At 46.0% G+C, this 21,001-nt stretch overlaps 1 protein-coding gene across 1 annotated transcript in view; it reads left to right on the top strand.

Annotated features, from left to right (window-relative positions):
* Positions 1-21,001, top strand: part of EPHB1 (EPH receptor B1) — a 447,427-nt gene that overhangs the window by 362,538 nt on the left and 63,888 nt on the right. Inside the window, exons 10-11 of the mRNA XM_036877356.2 lie at positions 6,906-7,028; positions 19,204-19,451. Of these exons, the coding sequence (XP_036733251.2) occupies positions 6,906-7,028; positions 19,204-19,451 (371 nt within the window). The remainder of the gene's footprint in view (positions 1-6,905; positions 7,029-19,203; positions 19,452-21,001) is intronic.

The raw sequence follows: 21,001 nt of genomic DNA, 5'->3' as shown, positions 1-21,001 counted from the left end.
GGAAATGCCAACTCGGTGCTGGAGAAACACAGGCAGGGATCAAGCATAACATCATCTTGCTGTAGGAGAGGAAATGCTGCCTCTGTGCTTTATGATGTGAAATGGGGCCATCAAGTGAAAGATCAAAGTAGGCATCGAGTCAGTGTGAGAACAGCCCTCCCCAGACTGGAGCTGTCCAGCACAGACTCAGGCTGCTTGGTGGGGGGGGCAAGCTCTCTGTTCCTGGAAGCATTTAAGCAAAGACCAGGTAGCTATCAGTAAAGGATATTGTAGAGTGGATCCCTACTTTAGGTGGGTGACTGGACTGGATTATACCCAGAAACACAGAGCCCCAAGATTCCACACTTAGCTTTCTTGACTCTGGGTGGTAGATGTGTTTCAAAACATAGAGGACACAGCATCCAGCCTCCTGGAAATCACCTTAGGCACCAGGGTGAATGTCAGGTGTACCCCCTGATGGAGGGTAACAGATCTTGGAAATTTGGCTGCCTCTTCTGGAGGTAACAGGAGCATTAGTAACTGATTATATGTCAATGAGGGCCTCTGGGGAGAGGAGAAAAGGCCCAGCTGCAAAAGGTAGCAGAGTTTTCAGTGGTTGCTTATTAAATGTCAAATAAATTTAATGAGCTAGATTCACCGTGTGTCTGCTGCTGGCTGTAAGCCAGACCCTCTATAAAACACACTAAATCTTTTAGTCCCAAGTTCCTTGGCTATTGTCATTGGTTTTCTGGTAGGACTTCAGAAGCCCAGAACAAGTGGTTCTTGCTTGGAAGGACCTGCCTCTCCTGGTTGTGATACCCACAAAACAGGTGGATATATTCAACTGTTTCTTGATGTATCTTCCTTAATACCAAGTAGTCTGGAGCCCACTTTCCTTCTCCTGGAGACACATATGAGGCAATACCTTAAGAACAAATCTTGAAACATGGTGAAACTCCCAAACAGAAGGTGGAAGGAATATCCTTCTCAGATCCATGCTTTCCCATTCAGGCTCCTTGCCCACTTTAGATTCTTCCTCAAGCCCTGGCTGGGTGCCCATGACCTCCACTCTTTCAGGGAAAAAGACAAACACCCATTATCCTGGTCTTGGATCTCAAAAGCAGGTGGAGCAAACTGTTTCTAGTGCCCATCAAGCTTTCTGGATAGGTTTACACCAAGAATCTGCGCTATCTCCAGCCCAGTTACGTCACCAGCTTCAACTGCCACCCATGTGCCTCCTAAATCCACAACTCTGGACCTGGTCTTCCAGCTCTGTTTCCATTCTGATTCCCGACTGAATTCTAGGCACTTGCAAATTTTTATCTGTGCATGCAGACCTCCCTGACAGCAGGGTCTCTCTCAGGGTCCATTGCCTGCTGAGGGTTCCACCTCATTCCAGAAATCTTGGCATTGGTTTGGATTCTTCTCATCCCCTAACTCCCCATCTTTAATTGCTCACCAAATGCTATCAGTACTTCCTTTGAAATCTCTCTTGCCTCTTCTGCTACTCCCATTGCACTCTGGTTGAAAATTCTGTTATCCTACACCTTAATTACTGCAACAACCTCACAGCTGTTTGCTCAGCCGCCGGCCCCTTCCCCACAACGATGCATGTGAACGTGGCAGCCTGCCAGCGAAATGAACTCCCCAATGCCTTGCTCTGTGTGCATCCTTGCCTGCTGAGGGAACAGTTGTCAGCTCTGTGTGTGTGATGGCATCCATCTGAGTGCCTTCATTTGGTAGTCAAGGCCCTCCCATTCTAGGACAGCAGTGCTATTCCTTCACAGACCCTCTTCCCTCCACTTTTAAGCTGGTCTCACTCTTCTCGAGCATGCAGTGGCGGGCCTCTCTCTGAGCTATGCCTTCTGACACTCCAAGCTTCTTCCCCTGCAACGCATGACCATGTGGCTTGTCCCTCCAGGATAAGACTGGCATCCATACTGCTTCTCTGGAGAATTTCTGCAGCATTTACAGCTTGTTTCCATGTGTAGGCTCCTCATCCTAGACTCTCCAGCACTATTCCCCAGTTATTTCATGTCTTCATCGCCTGAAGAACTTCAAGAGCTTTGCTTTTCCTGTGGCTTCCTAGCATGGTGTTGTTTGAGTGTCTAGTCAGTGTTGAGAAAAATGAGGGATGATCCATGTACTGTGGCAGAAGATTGGACAAAGCCCCTTCCAGGGACTGCACTTTTTGTGCTTCCCTCTTATGCTTAGCTATTCAGACCAAATTTAGGTGAGTCATGAAAATGACAGTCTGCCTGGGATCCAGAATGGGGTACAAAGGAGCAAACGTCCCCCTTTCTCATGGCACTGTCATACCTGCTGGCACACAAGGTGTCAGTAACTGAAAGCAACTTGTTGCAGCTTCTCCGGAAGCATCAATGGAATTCCAGAGATCTCATGCCAGCAGGAAGGCACTGGGCTCTTCCTGCCACCGCTGAAGCCTCCTAGGCAATCATATCCCTCAAGATGGTCCTGGTACTAGTTCTGTACTTTCTGAATGCACAAGAGGGCTGATGGGGAGCATTCAGTCTTCTACTTCAGCTTTTAATTCCCAAGTGTCACCTACTGTTTAGAACTGGCCCTTGTCCAGCCCACGTCTGCTCTGTCCTGAGACCCCAGCACTTCTCAGTAGGTCTAGCCAACCCTTTAAATGCACCCACACACCTGCCAGCATCCCCAGAATTTGTCTCAGCCTCTTCACTCTCGAGAACACCCTGATCTGCTGATGTGGGGCCTCTAACAATGGCCAGGAATTTCTTCTGCTTCGAGGAAGCTCTGGGTAATGGCTAAGCCATTCTCCCCAAACTTAACATACTTAAAGCCTTGGCTCATGTTTGAGATTTGGCAGATCTCCCGGGACTGTGGTCCTGTAGGCAGTCCAGGCTGCGACTCCAGCCATAGTGTAAATGGATTTTGAAGTCGAAGAACAAATACCTCTGCAAATTAAATCTTTAATAGAAATTAGCAAACTAGAAGATCATAAAATTGAAAATATTTTTCCTCTCTCAAGGAACTAACAATCAGAAGTTTAGATCCATGCATACCACTTTTGTGCCAAAGGTATGTAACCTATGTTAAAAATAATAAAAATAATCAGAAACTGTAAAAGATTATACATATATAATATGGCAATAATACTGTAAGGCACTGTACAAAGCATTATAAAATATCTTACATTATAGAGCTATATTACATCTGATATTATTATTACTGCCACTAATGATATTTCCCCAACACTCACAATCTGAGAACATTTCCTGAGCCCTGTCTCCAAATGTTTGTCTATGCCTGACTCTGCAGCTGACTTGAATTCCTTGTTCACTGTCTGGTGATTCATTGCACTAAATACCATTTTCCTGATAATTAAAAACTGCTCACTGGCAAGTGGGAGCCGGAACAGGCTGATGCAGGATTTATGCAGAAACACAAAATGAACCAAAAGACAAATGACCTGTTCTGCCTAGCTAAAGGCATTTTTTTCCTCATCATCTTCTGGGACTTGAGAAAAGCTAGCAGTAATGCAGGAGAGAGGTCTGGAGAAATGTGTTCCTCTGAGACAAGGTAGATGCAGAGGGAGCCATTACGTGCACCTGCTCAGCCAAATCACTCTGTGGTTTAGGACCCAAGGATCCAGCCCCCAGCCTCAGGACTTAGGCAGGACTATTTCCTAGGTCAGCCCTAACAGACCTAGTTAGAGGAAAAGCACCGAGTTGGGGTTCAAACTTTTGTTACACTTTTGATTCCAGTTTCCCTTCCTCAGTTTAACAGTGGCATCCTCAATTTCAGGGAAAACAAGTACTGACCCTACTGTTGCATAGAGGTGTAGAGGCAGGGCTTTCTAAACTGACTTCATCACCACCCCAAGGCTTCTGCAGCCTCTTTAGCTTCTTTGGAAAGGCTTCAGTGCTGATCAGAACCCTTGCCCCAGAAGAGCAGCGGGGACATCGTGTGCATGCACACAGACACACACACACGCACGCACTCCTTAATTCCATAAACGAGGGAGGTAGCAAACCTCTCTTTTTGAATAGACTATTCCCATCATGAACACATCAACTTTTTCCCATTCAGGTGCACTTAGTTGCCCATTTCTGGCCTGAAAGGATTCTGACACTATCAAGATATGAGCCATTCCCTTCTGGGAATAGCTCCTTCCCCGAACTGATGGGGGCCAATATCTGTACAGCTCATTAACTCAGAATCCTTTCTCATTCATCCTTATATATGTCTTTACATGCAAGCCATTCATTATGGCACATTCTAGATTGTTTAATTAGTTTCCCTGGGAGGGTTCCTGTAGGACAGCTTAACATACATTGTTCAAAAGCACTTGATCTCAAATAACAAGGTAGTTATGTTTAAAGTAACTAATGTAACCCTAAGTGGCTGACATGCCCCAATGCTCACCCCACCCCATTTCTTCTTCCTACCTTCCCAAACACTTCCTAGAACAATTTCTTGAAAATCATCGTGAGTGTATCAATTCATGAGCTCCCCATACATCCTGCACTGTGCTAGGTAAGTCACTTGCAATAAATATCACACCCCCACCCCGGGAGGGAGGTATTTTCTCCTCCACTGGCAGAGGAGAAAATAATGATAAGAGATGTATGAGGGCTCACTGCAGTATGCCGGGCCAGTAAGAGGCTTTGGGGTTCTGATCTCCCCTACGGGCCCCAGCTGAGCTTTCAACCCCTCCCTTCCCCGCACAGAGCACATTGATGATGCCCACCTACTGTTGTTTGCCTTCCACTGGCCTCCTGGACAGACCTCATCCCTCCAGCACCCAGGGCCACCTGCCTCTGGCAGCGTCTGCCCTTCTCCCCTAAGCACCGCTCTGGCTCTGGCGCCTCCCCTCCCACCTGCGCAGCAGGTAACGCAGCCCCCAACCAGTGCCTGATGCAATGGGGAGGAGTGCCACAACTCCCTCCACCCTGGGGCGGGCCCGCTCTGAAGCATGTGAGCATGTGGTTACCTGCTCGGTCCGGGAGCTTCGCTGGGGGTGCGTGCCTCCTCTAATTACCCCCAGGGCTAAGTAGTGGAGAGCACACCTTAGGTAGGCTGCCTTCCTCACTCACCTTCAGGGACTTCTTGGGATCACTTCCCAGATGAGCCACTTGCTTTTGAAACCTCACCCCAGGACTGCTGCTTGGCGAGCCCCAACTATGACTGCCTGGAGAGGCGGACCTGACATCATCAGACACTTTCAGTCTGGCTGCAGCCCTTCTTTCTCCTCCCTTGTTCTCCACACCAGATGAGAAAAAGATGGACCCCATCTCTATTTTCTCCTTAGTTCACTGTTAGTAAAGTAGAGCACCCCCCTTTCTCTCTCTCTACATTCCCCAGGAACTAGAATGTTCTATATAAAGGATTTCTCTATTTACTTTGTCCCAGTTTCAGTCAGGAGATTCGAAAGTCACCATCATCATCCCCAAGTTCCCTGGAACATTCTAGGATAGTATTGACCATCCTAAAGCGAGCCATCTAGCATGCTGGAGAGATCTCACTTAATGACTGGGAATAACCTGTCTTTTCAGGGAAAAAGAAATGCTGGGCATGGCACCTGGCTCTTTAGCTTTTAAAATTAGCCTCCTTCAATTCTTTGCTGTGTCGTCCTTCCCTTTGGATTGTACTCTAGCCCTTCCAATCCTTGCCTGAATTAGTGACCAGTTTGGGGAAGCTGTAGAGCCACCATTTGGGGGAAGAAAAATGTTAAAAAACCAGATCATGCATGAAGGGCAGGGGGGTCCCTAGACAAGAAACCGCAGTCGGGGGGGGCGCAGCCCTGAGAGGTGGAGCTCAGGGCACCTGAGGTCCAGCTTCAGCTTTGGGGCCCAACCCTTGGGCTTTCCTAGAGCCGTCTGCCCTGCGGACCTCACTCTTCCATGAAGCAGACAGAAGCAGCCGGCAGGAGAGGCTTCTTTTCACAAGGATGCCACGTGAGACCATGTTGTTTAGCTTTGGAAGCCCTCCCTGGCCTACCGCACCACCACCATGAAAACAACTTCTATACTTTGCCTAATGACACATCAAACATGTTGAAAAATTACACTGGGAATGAATCCATTTGTTTCTTGGGCTCCATTTCCTTTCTTGTCCCCTCTCCTTCACTTCCCGAATGTACTTTTTCTGCAATGACAATTCTCTGTTTTGTCCCCATGCACACCTATTTATCTTGCCGCTGTAAACATCAGTGACAGAGTCTATATTCCTTATGTATTCCTTATTCACCATTTTATTCGTTTTTCATACTTCAGTGTGTCTGAAGGCATGGGGGTTCAAGTGTTATTTTTCTTTCATTCCACCTCATTTTTTTCTATGTAGACTTTGCTCTTTTCTCTATCAGTATTTTTTAAGCTTTTCTCTTCACATTTTCTCTTCTAGTATTCTGTCTCGGCACTTACATCTTGAGGTTTTTTTAACAGCAATTTCTTCTTTTAATCCACCCCCATCTCTCTTCCAGCCTTGGACACAGCCGTCTGTTATAACCTTAACCGTGGCCTCTACTCAGGGAAGTTGTCAAGTTGATAAATATTGATATCTACCCTACCATTTTACCACCACTTTTCTGCTAATGCATTTGGTTGGCATCAATCAGCTTCTTTGCCTTCTGTGAGCGTCTGGTGTGGGAACTGGTCCCGATCTGTCACTTATAAGTAATCTGCTCCACATTTCATCAAGAGCTCAAAAAGAGAAGAAAATATGGAGGAGAAGTAGAGGACAGAGAACCAGGCTAGTGTGGCCCAGAGGGAAGGGACATGGGAAGCCTGGCAAGGCCGAGAGGCAGCCTGGTGGGGAGGAGAGACACCCCCGCATCCCCCCACCCCGCCCGCGCCGCGCGCCTACTGCTGGGGAGAGCAGCCGACACCTAGTGACCACGTGCCCTCTTCGGGATGTTAACCCTGCTTATCTCCTCCAATAAGGCTCCCCAGGGATGAAGATCTACATCGATCCCTTCACTTACGAGGACCCCAACGAAGCTGTCCGCGAGTTTGCCAAGGAGATTGATGTATCTTTTGTGAAAATTGAAGAGGTCATCGGAGCAGGTATGGCTCTCCCTTCCCCTGATTTCTGTTCTCTTGGTGTCCAAACGTCTTCTTCCCACCGCTCCAGGTGTTCTCTTTCAGCACAAAAAGGCATCCCATGGGGAGAAGGGGGCTCCTAACACCTTGCCCCGCAAAAGATGAATCCGAACCATCTACAATCTGTGTCTAGGGATCTTTGAGGGGCTTTAATCATGGCAGCCAGGCCTGTTTGGTGTCATGCAGAAGTCAGCTGTAGTTTTGAAAGATTCAGAAATAGCTCTGGAAATGGACCACAAAACGCAGATAAGGAGATAGATGTAGCGTACTCAACTGAGAAGACTTTGAAAGAAATATAAATTTTTAGAAGCTGGACCTACCTTCCCACTCACGATAATGTTATCTCCGTGTCTTTGGGCCAAGATTTCCTCCCATACTTTCGGTTGCCCTTTTCCTATATACATACATTTGGAGATAGACAAAATGAATTGGAGAGACCACTCTTTCCAGAAGAAATCCCACTCATGACAGTATATCTTACAAAAGTTTTATGATATGGATGGTAACACAAGGCAAATTTCACAACCAAGAAACAGATGCTCTTGTCCATCTTACTTCACTGGCATAGAGACCCAGCCCAGCAGAGCACTAACTGCCTGAGGTGCTCTCAGGACATTCTACTTGAAGACTGATCTAGAATTTTCATCGTTCTTCCGTGGATCAGTAGTTGAGTCAGTTTGCCAATTAACCCAGCCCTACTCATGTAATTGTGTAAAATATCCCCAATTATCATCACCTTATAAATAATATCTTTGCTGTCTCATCTGCTGCTTTTTGAATCTTCTTAGAAGATGCATTTGTTTTGTGTTCTCTTACTTTGATTTTCTTCTACAACATTCTATGTCTTTTTTCTTCAATTCTTATGACTATTGTTCAAGCTCTGTTTGCTCATGTGCTGTAGTCTTTCTAGCGTCTGTGTCTGGGAGTGCTTTATTCAGGTCAACATTTGGAGAGACACAGAGTTGCCTCTTCCAGTAATATTTTCAGATAATAAAATATGTTTAGTCAAAGTCTTATAGACAGCCACTTCATATATTATCTTTAGGGGGAGAGTCACTATCCTTCCATTCACTGACTCTCTTAATGCACTGAGGGTCAGAAAGCCATCTGTGAAATTGGAAGTCACATTTGAAAGCTCGCCCCATTAGGCCATCATATTCATGCTGTTTTCCCTCTTAAAGAGCCCCAACCTTATGGCACGACTGCCTTGGGTGCTGGGACTCTCCCTGCCGGGACACGCCACTCTCCTCCCACCACCCCTTTAGGAGTTCCAGCCAGCTGGCCATAATCTGATCCACATGAGTCTATACCTATTTCCCATTGACTTTCATTAAGTATGTTACTGAACCACGACCTTCACTTCTGTGCAGATAATTTTCTTTTTCCTCCTTAGATGCTGACATATTTAAGGATCATGCCTTGGAAGGCTAGACACCAACCAGATAAACTGGATTACTCTTAGGGGCTCAGATTTCTCCAGTATACTTGAAAGTGTTGGGGAGGCGGGCTCTCAGTCCTGAGCCCTGCCCCACGTTATTAATTGTTGTTATGTCATGTGGTAATGGTGCTAGTGATTTTAATGTTGTTATTTATGTCATGTGCTTAGAGCAATGTGCTCTGGACTGCATTTCATCACAGGGAGCACCCGTCAGCCCCCGCCTGCCTTTGTCAGGGGAGACATAAAGAGCCTTCTCACTTTATGACCCTGCCAGGGAGTTACACTTTGGGGCGAGCACACCAACTGCTGGATGCCTATAAAGGGACAGTCGCTGGCCCTGCTCCATCCTTCACTTTCCATTTTTGTATAGCCTATGCTGATGCTGCCATGTGTGTCCATTCTGCTCAGAGAAGGTCACTCTTCTCAGTGCTCACGTGGGACTGGGGAGGGATTAATACACTAAGCAGTTTGCAACATGGGATCAAGGCCTCTGCCCATTGCTGCTGACCTCCCTCTAGCAGGTCTCCTCATGATTCAGAAATTCCAGAGCTAATCCTTGTGGATATTAATTCACTAGGTGTAACTTGATGCGGTTGTAAGAGAAGACATTCCTGGCTGGAATCAATCTCTCTCCATTCTCCAGTTCTTTTTCTCCTGTCTTCACTCTTGTGTCTCCCACACCCTGCCTCACTGAGACTGATTTCATTTTGTGCTAGAAGAGCTGGTGGGGAGGTTGTGTTTTAAAAAAAGATTTGTGTAAGGTAAAATTTATACAGTGTAATTGGCAATATTTCTCTAAGCTGCCTGACAGATTTGGAGCAGGGAGCAAAAACCTGGGTGCAAACAGTAACAACACACACAAGGCAGAGTCAGAAGCAATTTGTCCTTCCTTTGCCTGTTTTTCCTTCCTTTTTTCCACTAACAAGCTCTCACTGAATACTTCTTGCATGCTGGATGCGGAGTTCCAGATGTGAACCAACGGCTCTCCGCCTCAGAGCTCTAGCAGTCTTAGAGGGAAAGAAGCCATGTGTTCACTATTTCACACCATCCACAAAACAGGCATATACAAAGTTTTGGACCAACACAGAGCAGTATTCAGCTCCTGTTCTGGGAAGGGATGGGGAGATCAGGAAGGCTTCACAAAAGTGATAATCTTTTGCCTGATCTTTCAAGGAGGAAAACTAGTAGAAAAAAAAAAGTGCTAGTTTTTGTGAAACGCATTAGTGAATAAGACAGTGACAGAAGAAGGAAATGAGCACAACCTTCTAGTAGCAGTATGCTGGAGCCAGCTGGCCCCCACTCACAAGGGCCAGTGGTGTCCATTTCTTTCCAGCCCCATGTTCAGCGACTCTATGCTGATAGCCTGACATCAGCCATGGTAGGAGTATTTACGCCATAGGAATTGACAAATGCTGGAAATTAGGGGGTATTTGTCTCTTTGTTTCTTTGCTTTCTGGAGTGCTGGTAATTAAACACTTACTAGCACACCCCAGCCTTTCAGACTATTGAAGGTTATTTCAAAGAGGTTGCAGAAGATCTGGCCTATGCCTGCTGAGTACAGAACCAGAAGAAAGGGTTACATTTTTTGCAAAGATTATGGGTAGAGTTCAAGAAGATCCTGGATTGGATCTTCTTGCCCTGCAGGTGTTATTGTCTAACATGCACACGAAGCCACTCCATAAGAAGGTAGGTGGGTTGAGAGCTAACCTTCCTGATCACTGGAGAATCAGTCTGAGGCCTGTGCTATGGATTTTATACTATAAAAAATGATGAACTCCTGGGGGCTTCTGAGCTAGGTGGATGACTGGAATGAGGCTCTGGGGAGAGAAATCTGATAGATGCTGTGTTTGGTTTGGACTGGAAGGGGTGATGCTAGGGCATGGAGACCAGTTAGGAGGCTTTGCTTGGCGATGTGGAGAGGATTTGAGGTGGCTGATCTAGGGTGATAAGGAAGGACACACTCAAATGACTCAGCTGATCTAAACTGGATTGTATGCAAACGTGCTAAATGGAGTGACTGGGAGCTTGGCGACTGGAGTCAATGGGAAATCAGCTTGAAGCCCTTGAAGGGAGAAGAAGGCTGCCGGGACCCAGGGTGCAGTGAGGGGTGATGTGCATGAGTGAAGGCCAGAAAAGGGAAATCTAGAAAGTGTGAGGCCGAAGAATTGCTTTAACTGCTGAAGCTCCTTTTCCAGTTGTTGAGGAAGTTGAACAAAGGTATACATACAAGATACCTGCAAGTGAGGTGCACCTCCATTCAAGAAGACTGAGCTGTCATTGACCCATTAAACAGTGTGTAATTATTTGTTTAACACCCACCTTTCATTACCAGGCTCCAAGTTCCATGGGAGCGAGAGAACAGAGTGGTTTTGTTAGGTCCATGCCTAGGCTGGTATGTAGCACCCAGGTGCTCAGTTTAATATTTGTTCCATATGGTTGAATGAAAGTAGATCCTTGGGGGTAAAACATAACAGGGATAGAAATTTGGAGAAAAGGGTAGAGTTTGGGAGAATGAGAGAGTCTAGAGAGAGGTGGAATGAGATTATGAGCCACTTAGTGCTCTTAAAGTGACCCAGTGGAATAAAGGAAGGCTGACCCCTCCTCTTCTCCCTGCAGGTAATGGGTATTATTGGAGTCTCTTTAGAGAAGGCAGCAGGCCATATGGTGTCTTTAGAGGATACCAGTTCTTTGTAACCATGAATCTAATAGGAGTTGCCTCCCAGGTCAACTCCAATACATTGATTAATTCAGATCAGCTTGATCAGCACATTTACTCAGAGCATAAATCAGGGCTGCCATTTACAATGGAGCCTTGTAGCATTATAGCCTGAACAGCATTCGTGGGTTGTGCAGTGTGTAACCTGTGTAACTGTATGCAGCAGCCCTGAGCATGCCTGTCAAGTACATGAAAATGTAGGGCTGTCACCAGAAGGTGTCTTACAGGGGACTACATGGAAATTGTGTTTTAATGAATAAATACACTCTCCTCTGACTCCAGCAACTGTCAGTTCAGCATTTCCACAGATGGCTTATTGTGAGGAAGAAAGAGGCTTGTGGTGAGAGGGCTGGATGAAGAGATTGTGGAGAGGGGATCTGTGAGGTGGCAGATGGGAATGGAGCAGGCAAGATCCACCCATTCTCTCTTTGAAGAAGTGGATGGGTTTCTTGGGAGTGATTTGGTAGAAAGGCCCTGTCAGCCTGACTCTCCTGGGCTCATTCAAAGTGAGGGTGAGAAGTGTGAGGGTAGCCTCATACGAAATAAGTCACAGCAGGAAGGGTTTCCAGAAGAGGAAATCAAATAGTTGTCTTCAGCCATTATAAATAAAATAGCTGGCATGTATTGAATACTTACCCTGTATATACTTTATAAACATTGCCTCACTCAATCCTCCATATAGCCCTGTGAGTTAGAGTGTGTGTATGCGTGTGTTTAAACTGGGGAGAAATCAATATTCTGAGTATAGCTTGCCAAAGGTTGTGCTGCCAGTTGAGTTAGTGATAGAGCAAGAATTGAAACCCAAACATGGTTGCTGGGGTCTGGTGAGTGTAAGCCCTGCACCACCTGTCACTTTGGTTACTGTTCTAGACAGAAGCAGCTAAGCGTACAGGTACCTTGTTTCTGATGGGAAATGATCTAGCAGCTGGAAGATGCAAGCCTCGTTGCTGGGAATGAGAGGACACTGTCCTAGAATTTATTGTATGCATATGGTGGTGCTGCAAAGATGTCTCACATTCCTTGGAGAGGACATGTTCTTCCTGGAATACCCTGGTGTCATCCTCCAATCTTCCTCTTCTAGTATGATGGGTTAACTGCTGTAAGGCCAACAATGAGCACCAAGATGCTTAATATTTTTAATTATACATCCTTGCTTATATTATGAAAATAACAAGTGATACATGGGTATGTGGTTGGCTAATGACCACAGACAGCTACAAGAGAAGAAAACCAGTCTGCTATCACCATCCAGGCATTAAACATCATGGATGCCATGGCTGTTAAGCAGCTTTCATCTCATCTGCCAACTCTGGTAGTCTGCTAGTGAGCACCTGGAGAACTCTGCTGAGAAGGAGGAACAGGATCGTGATCAATTAGTAATGTCTGTCCTGGGCACAGGGCTAGGAAGTAGTGGAATGCCTGCTGCAGTTTTACTATCCCTGGCTAGCCATAACCTACATGTCTTGCACACGCTAGTATGATAAAACTTGCTAGAAATCATACTTTAAAACCTAGTTTAAATATATTCTTTAAAAGTTCCTTTTCTTGTGGAAGCTTGAATTAGTAACTAGAAGCTCTGCTTTCCTTCTTTTCCACCCGAAGGCAGTTTGTGACTTCAAAATGCTGCTTAAAAAAAAAAGGAGTGCAGTGGAGTATAGATTCACACTGCACACAGCCAACAGCTACTGCCTGAAATACCTGCTGGCAGGTCGGCTGTTTCATTTTCAAAAATTGAAAATTCTTTCCTTCTGATTTTATATATAATAGTTGAGGCATTTAATGCTGCTGAACCACTTTTTCTCTCTTCCTCATTTTGTCAGGGAAGATGCAAAAAAGGAACTGGCAAGAAGCTGAAACTTGCAGGGAATATTGTCAACAGCTGTCAGGAAGGACAATCACAGAAACTGGCTCTCTTACCCTTAGTGATGGCCTTGAGGGGCTGTGGCTCTCAAAGTTGAGCCACACATCAGAGTCACCTGCAAGCATGTTAGAACCTACGTTCCTGGGCCTTACCTGCTGAGCTTGTGCTCCAAGTGGGTTGAGGTGGAGCGCAAGAATCTGCATTTTCTAAACAGTTCCCAGGTGATGCCGACACTGTGGGCTGGAACCACACTTTGAGTTCCACTGCTGAGAGCCACAGTTTGGTCCTCAAACTGGCCTAAAGCTAGAGTTTGGTCCTAACCAAGGGGAGGTTTGGCTGTAGGAGAGGCTCCAAGATCAGCTGCAAAGATAAGTGCCAATCAAAGTCCAGCCAGACCAACATTAGGCTGGCTGCAATTACTGTCAGTAAAGGATCTGAGTAGAAAGAATCAACTGTACCCATTGCTCAGCCATTTCCTATAAGCCTCTATTTTAAATCTAAGGTAAATGCTTGAGTTGTTGACATTATTTTTAGGGATTATGAATTTTTATTAAAAATGGAAAATGAATGGCCATGGTTTGGAGCCAATGTAAAAGGAAGCTCTTTAGAGTTGAGACCATGGCAAATCAAAGCATCAAATATCATGAGTTCTGGCCTTATGAAAAAAGCAAAAATAGTTTCTTGAGAGTGGTATTTGAACCTGAAGCCAAAGATACAGGTGACAGAGTGTCTTAGACTGTAAGCAACAGATTGTAAACAACACAAAGCCTTAACTTTCTGTTTGTTACTAATAACAGCAATACCCACTGACTCCCACTGCCTGTGAGGCTGTGGAGGTGCTAGAGGGCTAGAGCTCCAGGCTTTTGTACCCTAAGCTTACCTGGGGACACCCCCATGCCCAGATCCCTGGCAGCACGACCTCCCCACTATCCCTGGCAATGGCCCTACTGTGTGTTGGGTTAGCCTCCTTCAAGTCCCACTAGGGTGCAGAATTCTACCTCCTCTCTCCCTTCTCTCTTCCAGTACACCCCAGGACCCTGGCTTGTCTTTTTCAAAGCACCACCACACGTGTCTCCAACACTGCAGTTTTAAAGCATTTTCTCATAGACTCAACACCTATTAGGGCCCAAGAGTCGATCATTTCTTTTTATTCTATAGAGCTAAGGAAGCTGAGCCTGGAGAAGTGAAGGCCCAAAGTCAGGCGGTGGGCTGCTGTAGACAGGAACGTCTTCCTCCACTCCCTGCCTGAGTTTCCCGCCCAACTACACTGGCGGGCCCCTTAATCACAGTGTGGAGCACTGCCTTGAGTGAGCACTATGGATTAAGTGACTTCCTTTGCAGTTGGTGCTCTGAAAACCCTGCGCTTGGAGAATATGAAGTCATTTCTTTGCCAAATAGGAGAGGAGCTATTTTTACAGAATCACTGTTCTTCAAGCCACTGCTTTCCAATGATTACAGAGCAGATTTCTGAGAGTGGTAATCCTGCTGCCACTGTAGTAACTGATTACAAAGCCCATCTCTCCCTTCCCAAGGATACCATCTTTTTTGAAAAAAAAAATTCATTTTTTTTAGAGTAATTTTAAGTTCACAGCCAAACTGAGTGGAAGATGCAAAGATTTCCCATATATCCCCCACTCCACATGTGGATAGCCTCCCGTGTTACCAATAGCCCCCACCACAGCATGGCTACACTGGTTACAGTCGATGAATCTACCCTGATACACCATAATCACCCAGATCCAGAGCTTACGTTAGGGCTCTCTATGCTGTTCCATTCTGTGGGTTTCAGCAAATATATCATGATGTGTATCCACCATTATAGTTTCATACAGAGTGGTTCTACTGCCCTAAATATCAGGAGAGAACATTTTTATTTTATAATCTTTAGACACTTGTCTTGTCAGTGGGTTTCAGTCCTCGGCAAGTTTACTATGGACTCATTGAGACCAAGGAATGACAATGGAACGTTCTTGGGGTGAAAGGGTTATACCCAACTTTATTCCCCCGGTGTCAGGTCAATTACTAGAATCCTGTGCACTCAGTGTGAGTCTGCATACAGCAAGCCTGTCTCTGCCTCTGGGCCTCTCTACCCCTGCAGCTGTCTCAGTTTCTGTTCTCGGTGCTGCCACCACTCCGACCTCCACTATGCTCTCCTGCAGCCTTACAGTCCTGCAGCCGTGTCACCCAGAGCACTAGGAGGAGCTCTTTGTATAGAGTCAATAATAATGTATTGCCCACACATGTGTAGTGAGCTAGCCGACCAGGGCCAGGTGAGAATCCTGGCCATAGGGACCTTCACTTTCTCCACAAGACTATAAGATGAAACCCCTACAGAGGACATAATTTAAAGCGAAAGTATCAGAAGCACCACCCTTGAAGCCCAATCAGCCACAAAGATCAGACAGTGAAACCATTTTGTCAACTGGGAGAGCAAGGTGAGCCACAGCATTGTCTGTAGATCACCTTTTCAAAGGCACACCTTCATTAGTAACTTCCTTCCTTGGCTTCTTCTTTCTTTCCACTCACCTCAGTGAGGCCCGCACTCTGCAACAGGCCCAGAGTGGGATGAGTGAGCCTGTATGCAAGCGCTGCTTTCTAAAGAATTCCAACATGTAGATGTATTCCAGGTACTCCAGCACCTTTGGCAGTTCCCTAATCCACTGGAAATATGGCTGGATGTTTCAGACATGTGGTTCTCAACCTGGCTGCAGATCAGAACCTCCTGGGCAGCCAGGCCTGGTTTCATGGGCCTATCACTAGTACAGTCACCCCAGGTCCCATGTTTAGAAGAGTCCACGCTTAGTTTAATGCTCTACCAATACAATTGTGAAATTTCTTAATAGTTATTAACAAGGAGTCCTGTGTTTTCATTTTGTACCAAGCCCCACAAATTACGTAGCAGTCCTACAGCAACACTCAAATGTGTCCATGCCCAGGCTGCACCCAGGCCAGCCAATCAGGATTCCCAGAGGCGGACCCAGGCCTCTGCACTTTGTAAAGCTCCCCCAGTGATTGCAGGGGGCCACCAGTTTGGGGATCCATGGGGGTAGAGGGGAAGTCCTCAACTAGGGTGCTCATATGTGTGTTGTGGGGAACATCAGATTCTCCTGGAGCATTTTTCCAAACTCCACACACTGATGTGTAGAAACTAATAAATTGATTCCTAAACATTCTGATCCCACCCAACTCCCAGGCAGGAACTTTTGATAAATATGACTGAGCTAGCCCCACTGCTATTGCCATTGCCAAGATACTGAGAAGCTATGACAGTAAATGCACATGGACAGTTAGGACCTGCATCTGGGGTGGTCCCTGGCTTGTGACTTCATATCCATAAGGTCTGTTCTCTGCCACACTGCTAACTGAGCACAGCTACTGAGAGGCAGTGTGGCAGGGAAGGGATGGCATGGACAAGCCTGGCTCTAACTCACAGCTGTGGGGTCTGTGGCATGTTTTCTCTGTGCCTCAGTTTCCCAATTAGTAAAATGAGCATAATAATGCCCAACTTGTGAGGGTGCTCCAAGGATTAACTGAGAGAAGACATACAAAGAGCCTAGCATGGTGCCAAGCACACAGTAGGTGGACAATGCACATTGGTGTCCTACCTCCTCTTGGAGGATATATTAGCACACCTTTCTCCTCACTCTCAACTGTGTCTTTTACTGAAAGAAAATAGAACTCATTATTATGGAAACAAGGAAGAAATACTAAGCAACATCCTTTAATTAGAGTGCTTTTCAAATATGCAATTCATATCCATTCAGCATATGGTTTTTTAATACTTTTTACTAGGTCAAAATGTCAGAGATGACTTCTATATATTTATATGTATATATACATGTGCATGCACATACGCACATACAATAATATACATATGCACATATACTACATACATATGCATGTATATGTATATAAACACACATACATATGCACACATACTATACAAACTCATATATACATACGCACATATATGACAAATCCCTGTTATTCAGTACATATTTTTAAATTTTACTAATTTGAACTAGAAAAGTAACACTTTCATTGTAACAATTCAAACAACATAAAAGTAAGTAAATTTACTAATCTTTGCTCTTCCCTCCTATGCCCTTCCAGAGCAGCCATTTTTAAAATAACTTAAAGTTAAAAATAAACTTGATATGGATTTTTTCCATCATTTTTCTTTTGCATACCCATACACACACCCCATATGGGTATATACTACATATCTCATTCAGTAACTTGCTTTTCTTTTCTTCTTTTTTCAAACAATATAATGCAGACATCTTTTGAAGTCAACATATATCACTTGTCTATGAGTTTTCAATAGCTTGTTGCATTCCGCAGGATGGATGTGCCCTTTGCAACCATTCCCCCGGCTGCGGTCATATGGTGTTAGTCTGTGGAAGAAGATGCTGCAGTAAACAGCCTTTTATAAATTTTAAATACCGGTGCTTCTATATCCTTTGCATAGGGCAGGGATAGAATCTCCAGCAGGCAATAACACAAGAATGGGCAAAGCACAAGTCAAACAAATGATGATAGATATGCTACCCCGACTTTTCTTCACATGCCTACCACATCCCAGGCATTACAGTAGGGTGTACAAGCTAGAATGTGAACGAGACTCAGCCTGACCTCAAGCAGTTCACCAAAGCAGCACGTGATTAAATGTCAAAACCGATGTTACACATGATATACATCTTAGTATTGTGAGGTCCATGGTGAAATCTTCCCAATAGTGCTCAAGCCAACCTCTGTTCCAGCCCTAGATTCTAACAAGTTCCATTGACTCTGAAGCAGTTTTGCATGAAAAGCCTTTTCATGCTACTCCTTTCCAATCATTTTTGCAGGAGAAATCAGAAGAATCCCCAACTAAATCACAGAAGGAATGTTAACTTGCTGTTCTAATGTGGTCAGTAATGTCTAATTGTTCAGTTTGCTCCATTATTTTCTTCCAGGAGCTGAAAGTGAAAACGTTTTCCCCGCAGAAGGCCACGAGGTTCCTGTCAGGCCTTAGACCCATTTCAGTAACACACTTATAAGTAGACACTAACCCGCTTTTCATGAAAGAACTGGAAGTTACAAAACCAAGTTCAGTCATCAAGGAATTTCTGAAAGCACATTTAATGGGATTCAACAGAATTTTTTAAGCAGCTATGAAACAGTGTCACTGAAATTGTTATTACTCTTGGCAATTTTACTGCACGATTGTTTAAATGCCGTGACATCCTTGGAGATGGGCAGCCTGTGTTTGCTTGGAAAAGCCACTTGCTGTTCAGCTGCCAGGCGTGCAGGTAGCTACCAGCCTTCAGGATCTGCCTCCCATTCCCATAGAGGCCCAGGTCTTCCCAGAAACCCCAGCCAGTGGCTGAACATGGTGTGGTGTGAGGGCCTGGCCCTTTCTGGAATGGGCGTTCCTTCCTCTGGAGTGTTGGTTGGCTGGGACTGTCTGCCTGCATCAGCCAGCTCTGCACTGCAGTCTGGGGCTCTCCTGTCCATTCCTGCCTCCTGCTTTCTTTTTATAATGTCAGGTCTGCATCATGATCTGGGCCCCTGGCCAACCCTGCTTCCTCCCCCTGAATCCTGCACAGTGTCTTCTAACTTCCTTTCCTAACTTCTCAGTGTGTGCTTTCTAGGGGGCCCAACAGACACAAACATTTGTGGGGCTTATAGGCACATAAACGCCATCCATCTCATTCAGAGGACTAAAGCACCTGAATGTATCCCTGGCCCTGGGATGTTCATGTACCAGGCTCTGCTAAAAATGACTTATGATTCTGCCAAAGTGAAAAGGACCATTTCATTTCAATTATTCAGCTGGGTCACAAATGAAAAAACCAAACTTGGGGGAAAACAAACCTACATATATTCTCAAATTCCACTTTAGCTGCCCAAACTGTTTCTAAAAACCTAGGTAAGGAAGGTGTTTTAGTATTCTGTGTGTGTTTGCCATGATCTGAAGAGAGACAAGACATCACAGTTACAGTGAGAGAATACTATTTCCATATCTGCCTCTCTCATCACACAATTCCACTTTGAGCACCATTGTTCTTGATAAGCTGCCTCCTCTTGGGGTTCTGCAGACTTGAGAAGCAGGCAGGTAATAATTGCTTTCTTGTTGCAGGAGAGTTTGGAGAGGTGTACAAGGGGCGTTTGAAACTTCCAGGCAAGAGAGAAATCTATGTGGCCATCAAGACATTGAAGGCCGGGTACTCAGAGAAGCAGCGTCGGGACTTCCTGAGTGAGGCCAGCATCATGGGCCAGTTCGACCATCCCAACATCATTCGCCTTGAGGGTGTGGTCACCAAGAGTCGGCCCGTCATGATCATCACAGAGTTCATGGAGAATGGAGCTTTGGATTCTTTCCTCAGGGTAAGAGCAGCTCAGGTGCATGGATGTTGTTGGCTCTGGTGGACAGTGGAGGAGGATGGCTGGGGAGAAGGGTGTGCTTGAAGTAACCTGCCATTGAGGAATCACCTGGTGAAATGCAGGTAGGCATGGGAGACGTCTGTGAAGTTGACAGATTTGTTGCTAAAGTGACAGAACAAAGCAGAGCCTGTGGACCCTTCAGTTGGAGAATAGCATATAGTGGGGCCTCTGGTAAGGGCTTGTGGGATGATTGAGAGTGAATAGAGGCAGGTGAAGAATGGCCATGGACATGTGCATGAATCATGGAGACTGAGGAGACTTGCAGCTGCTATACTGCCCGGTGTGAGTCACTCAGATGCCAGTGGCCATCCCTGCCTTTTCCCCAACACAGCTGCCCTCCCAGCCAGCTCTCTTCATTTGCACGGCAGAGGTAAAACAGGGTTCCCTTTTCTGATGCCTGGGCTGCCTGCCCTCTGAAGAAGGGCTTCTAGGCAGGCAAGGGGAAGACTGTGTCACAAGCATCTGGAGTCACTCTGGGGTTAATGAAGGATTATGACTCCAAACCAAGCTGCAGCAGAGGTAGGGCTTGGAAGTCTGTAAGAGGCTGCTGTCAGGCAGCCCAAAGGGAGCCACACTGGAACCACTTTCTGTGTGTCACAGAGCTAGTCAGAGAGGGAGTGAGCAAGAACGGCCACCATTTATGTTGGAGAAGTGGAAGCCGGCTGAGCACAGGGCAGGGAGCAAGGCCTACCTCAGACCACAGGCTCAGCTGGGGGCTGCTGGGACCCTGAGAGCAGAGGGTGCAGGGGGTAGCATCAGAAAATGGGCTAAGGCCTCTGAGCATGGACTTCAGGGTAATACCAAGTTACAGGCTATGCATGTCACCAAGGCTACCACACAATAGCTACGGCTGCAGATTAAAGCTCCATTCATACAGTTGGGCTTCAAACATTCATGGGGTGACTCCTCTGGTCACACCCTGTGCTGGGAGTGGGCCTATAGTGATGAAAGAGATATTGCTCTAATGCTTTGTAACAAACTGCCCCAACTTGAGTGGCTTAGCACAACAATTTACTTTGCTCATGAACTGCAATCTGGGAAGGGTTCAGGGGGGCATCTCTGCCCTCTGTGATGTCAGGCCTAGAATTGTCTGACGGCTCACTCACTCATCTGTCTGGTGGTTGATGCTGGATGTCAGCTGGCAGTTCTCCATGCAGCCTGCTTGGACTTCCAGACAGCAACCTGGGTGCCAAGAACCAACATCCCAAGAGGGGAAGGCAAAGGCTAGATCAGTTTTGTAACCTAGCCTCAAGTCACATGGCAGCCTTCAACTATAGTGATGGGCCACTCAGATTCTAGGGGAGGAAACAGGCCCCACATGTTGATGAGAGACAGAAACACATGTCTTCTGACACATACGGTGCTGCTCTGTCCCTCTTATAGACTACAACCTGCCACAGGGGTTCCTGCCCCCAGGACCTTAGTGCCCAAAGCTTCCAGCAATCATCAGCCTAGATTATGCTTTTTCTTTCCATGTGTGGAGTAAAGAGGTA

Source organism: Manis pentadactyla, chromosome 1, assembly GCF_030020395.1.
Source record: "Manis pentadactyla isolate mManPen7 chromosome 1, mManPen7.hap1, whole genome shotgun sequence".
Lineage (NCBI taxonomy): Eukaryota > Metazoa > Chordata > Mammalia > Pholidota > Manidae > Manis > Manis pentadactyla.
The sequence above is the reverse complement of the archived record's forward strand: the minus strand, read 5'-3'. Positions and strand labels throughout refer to the sequence as shown.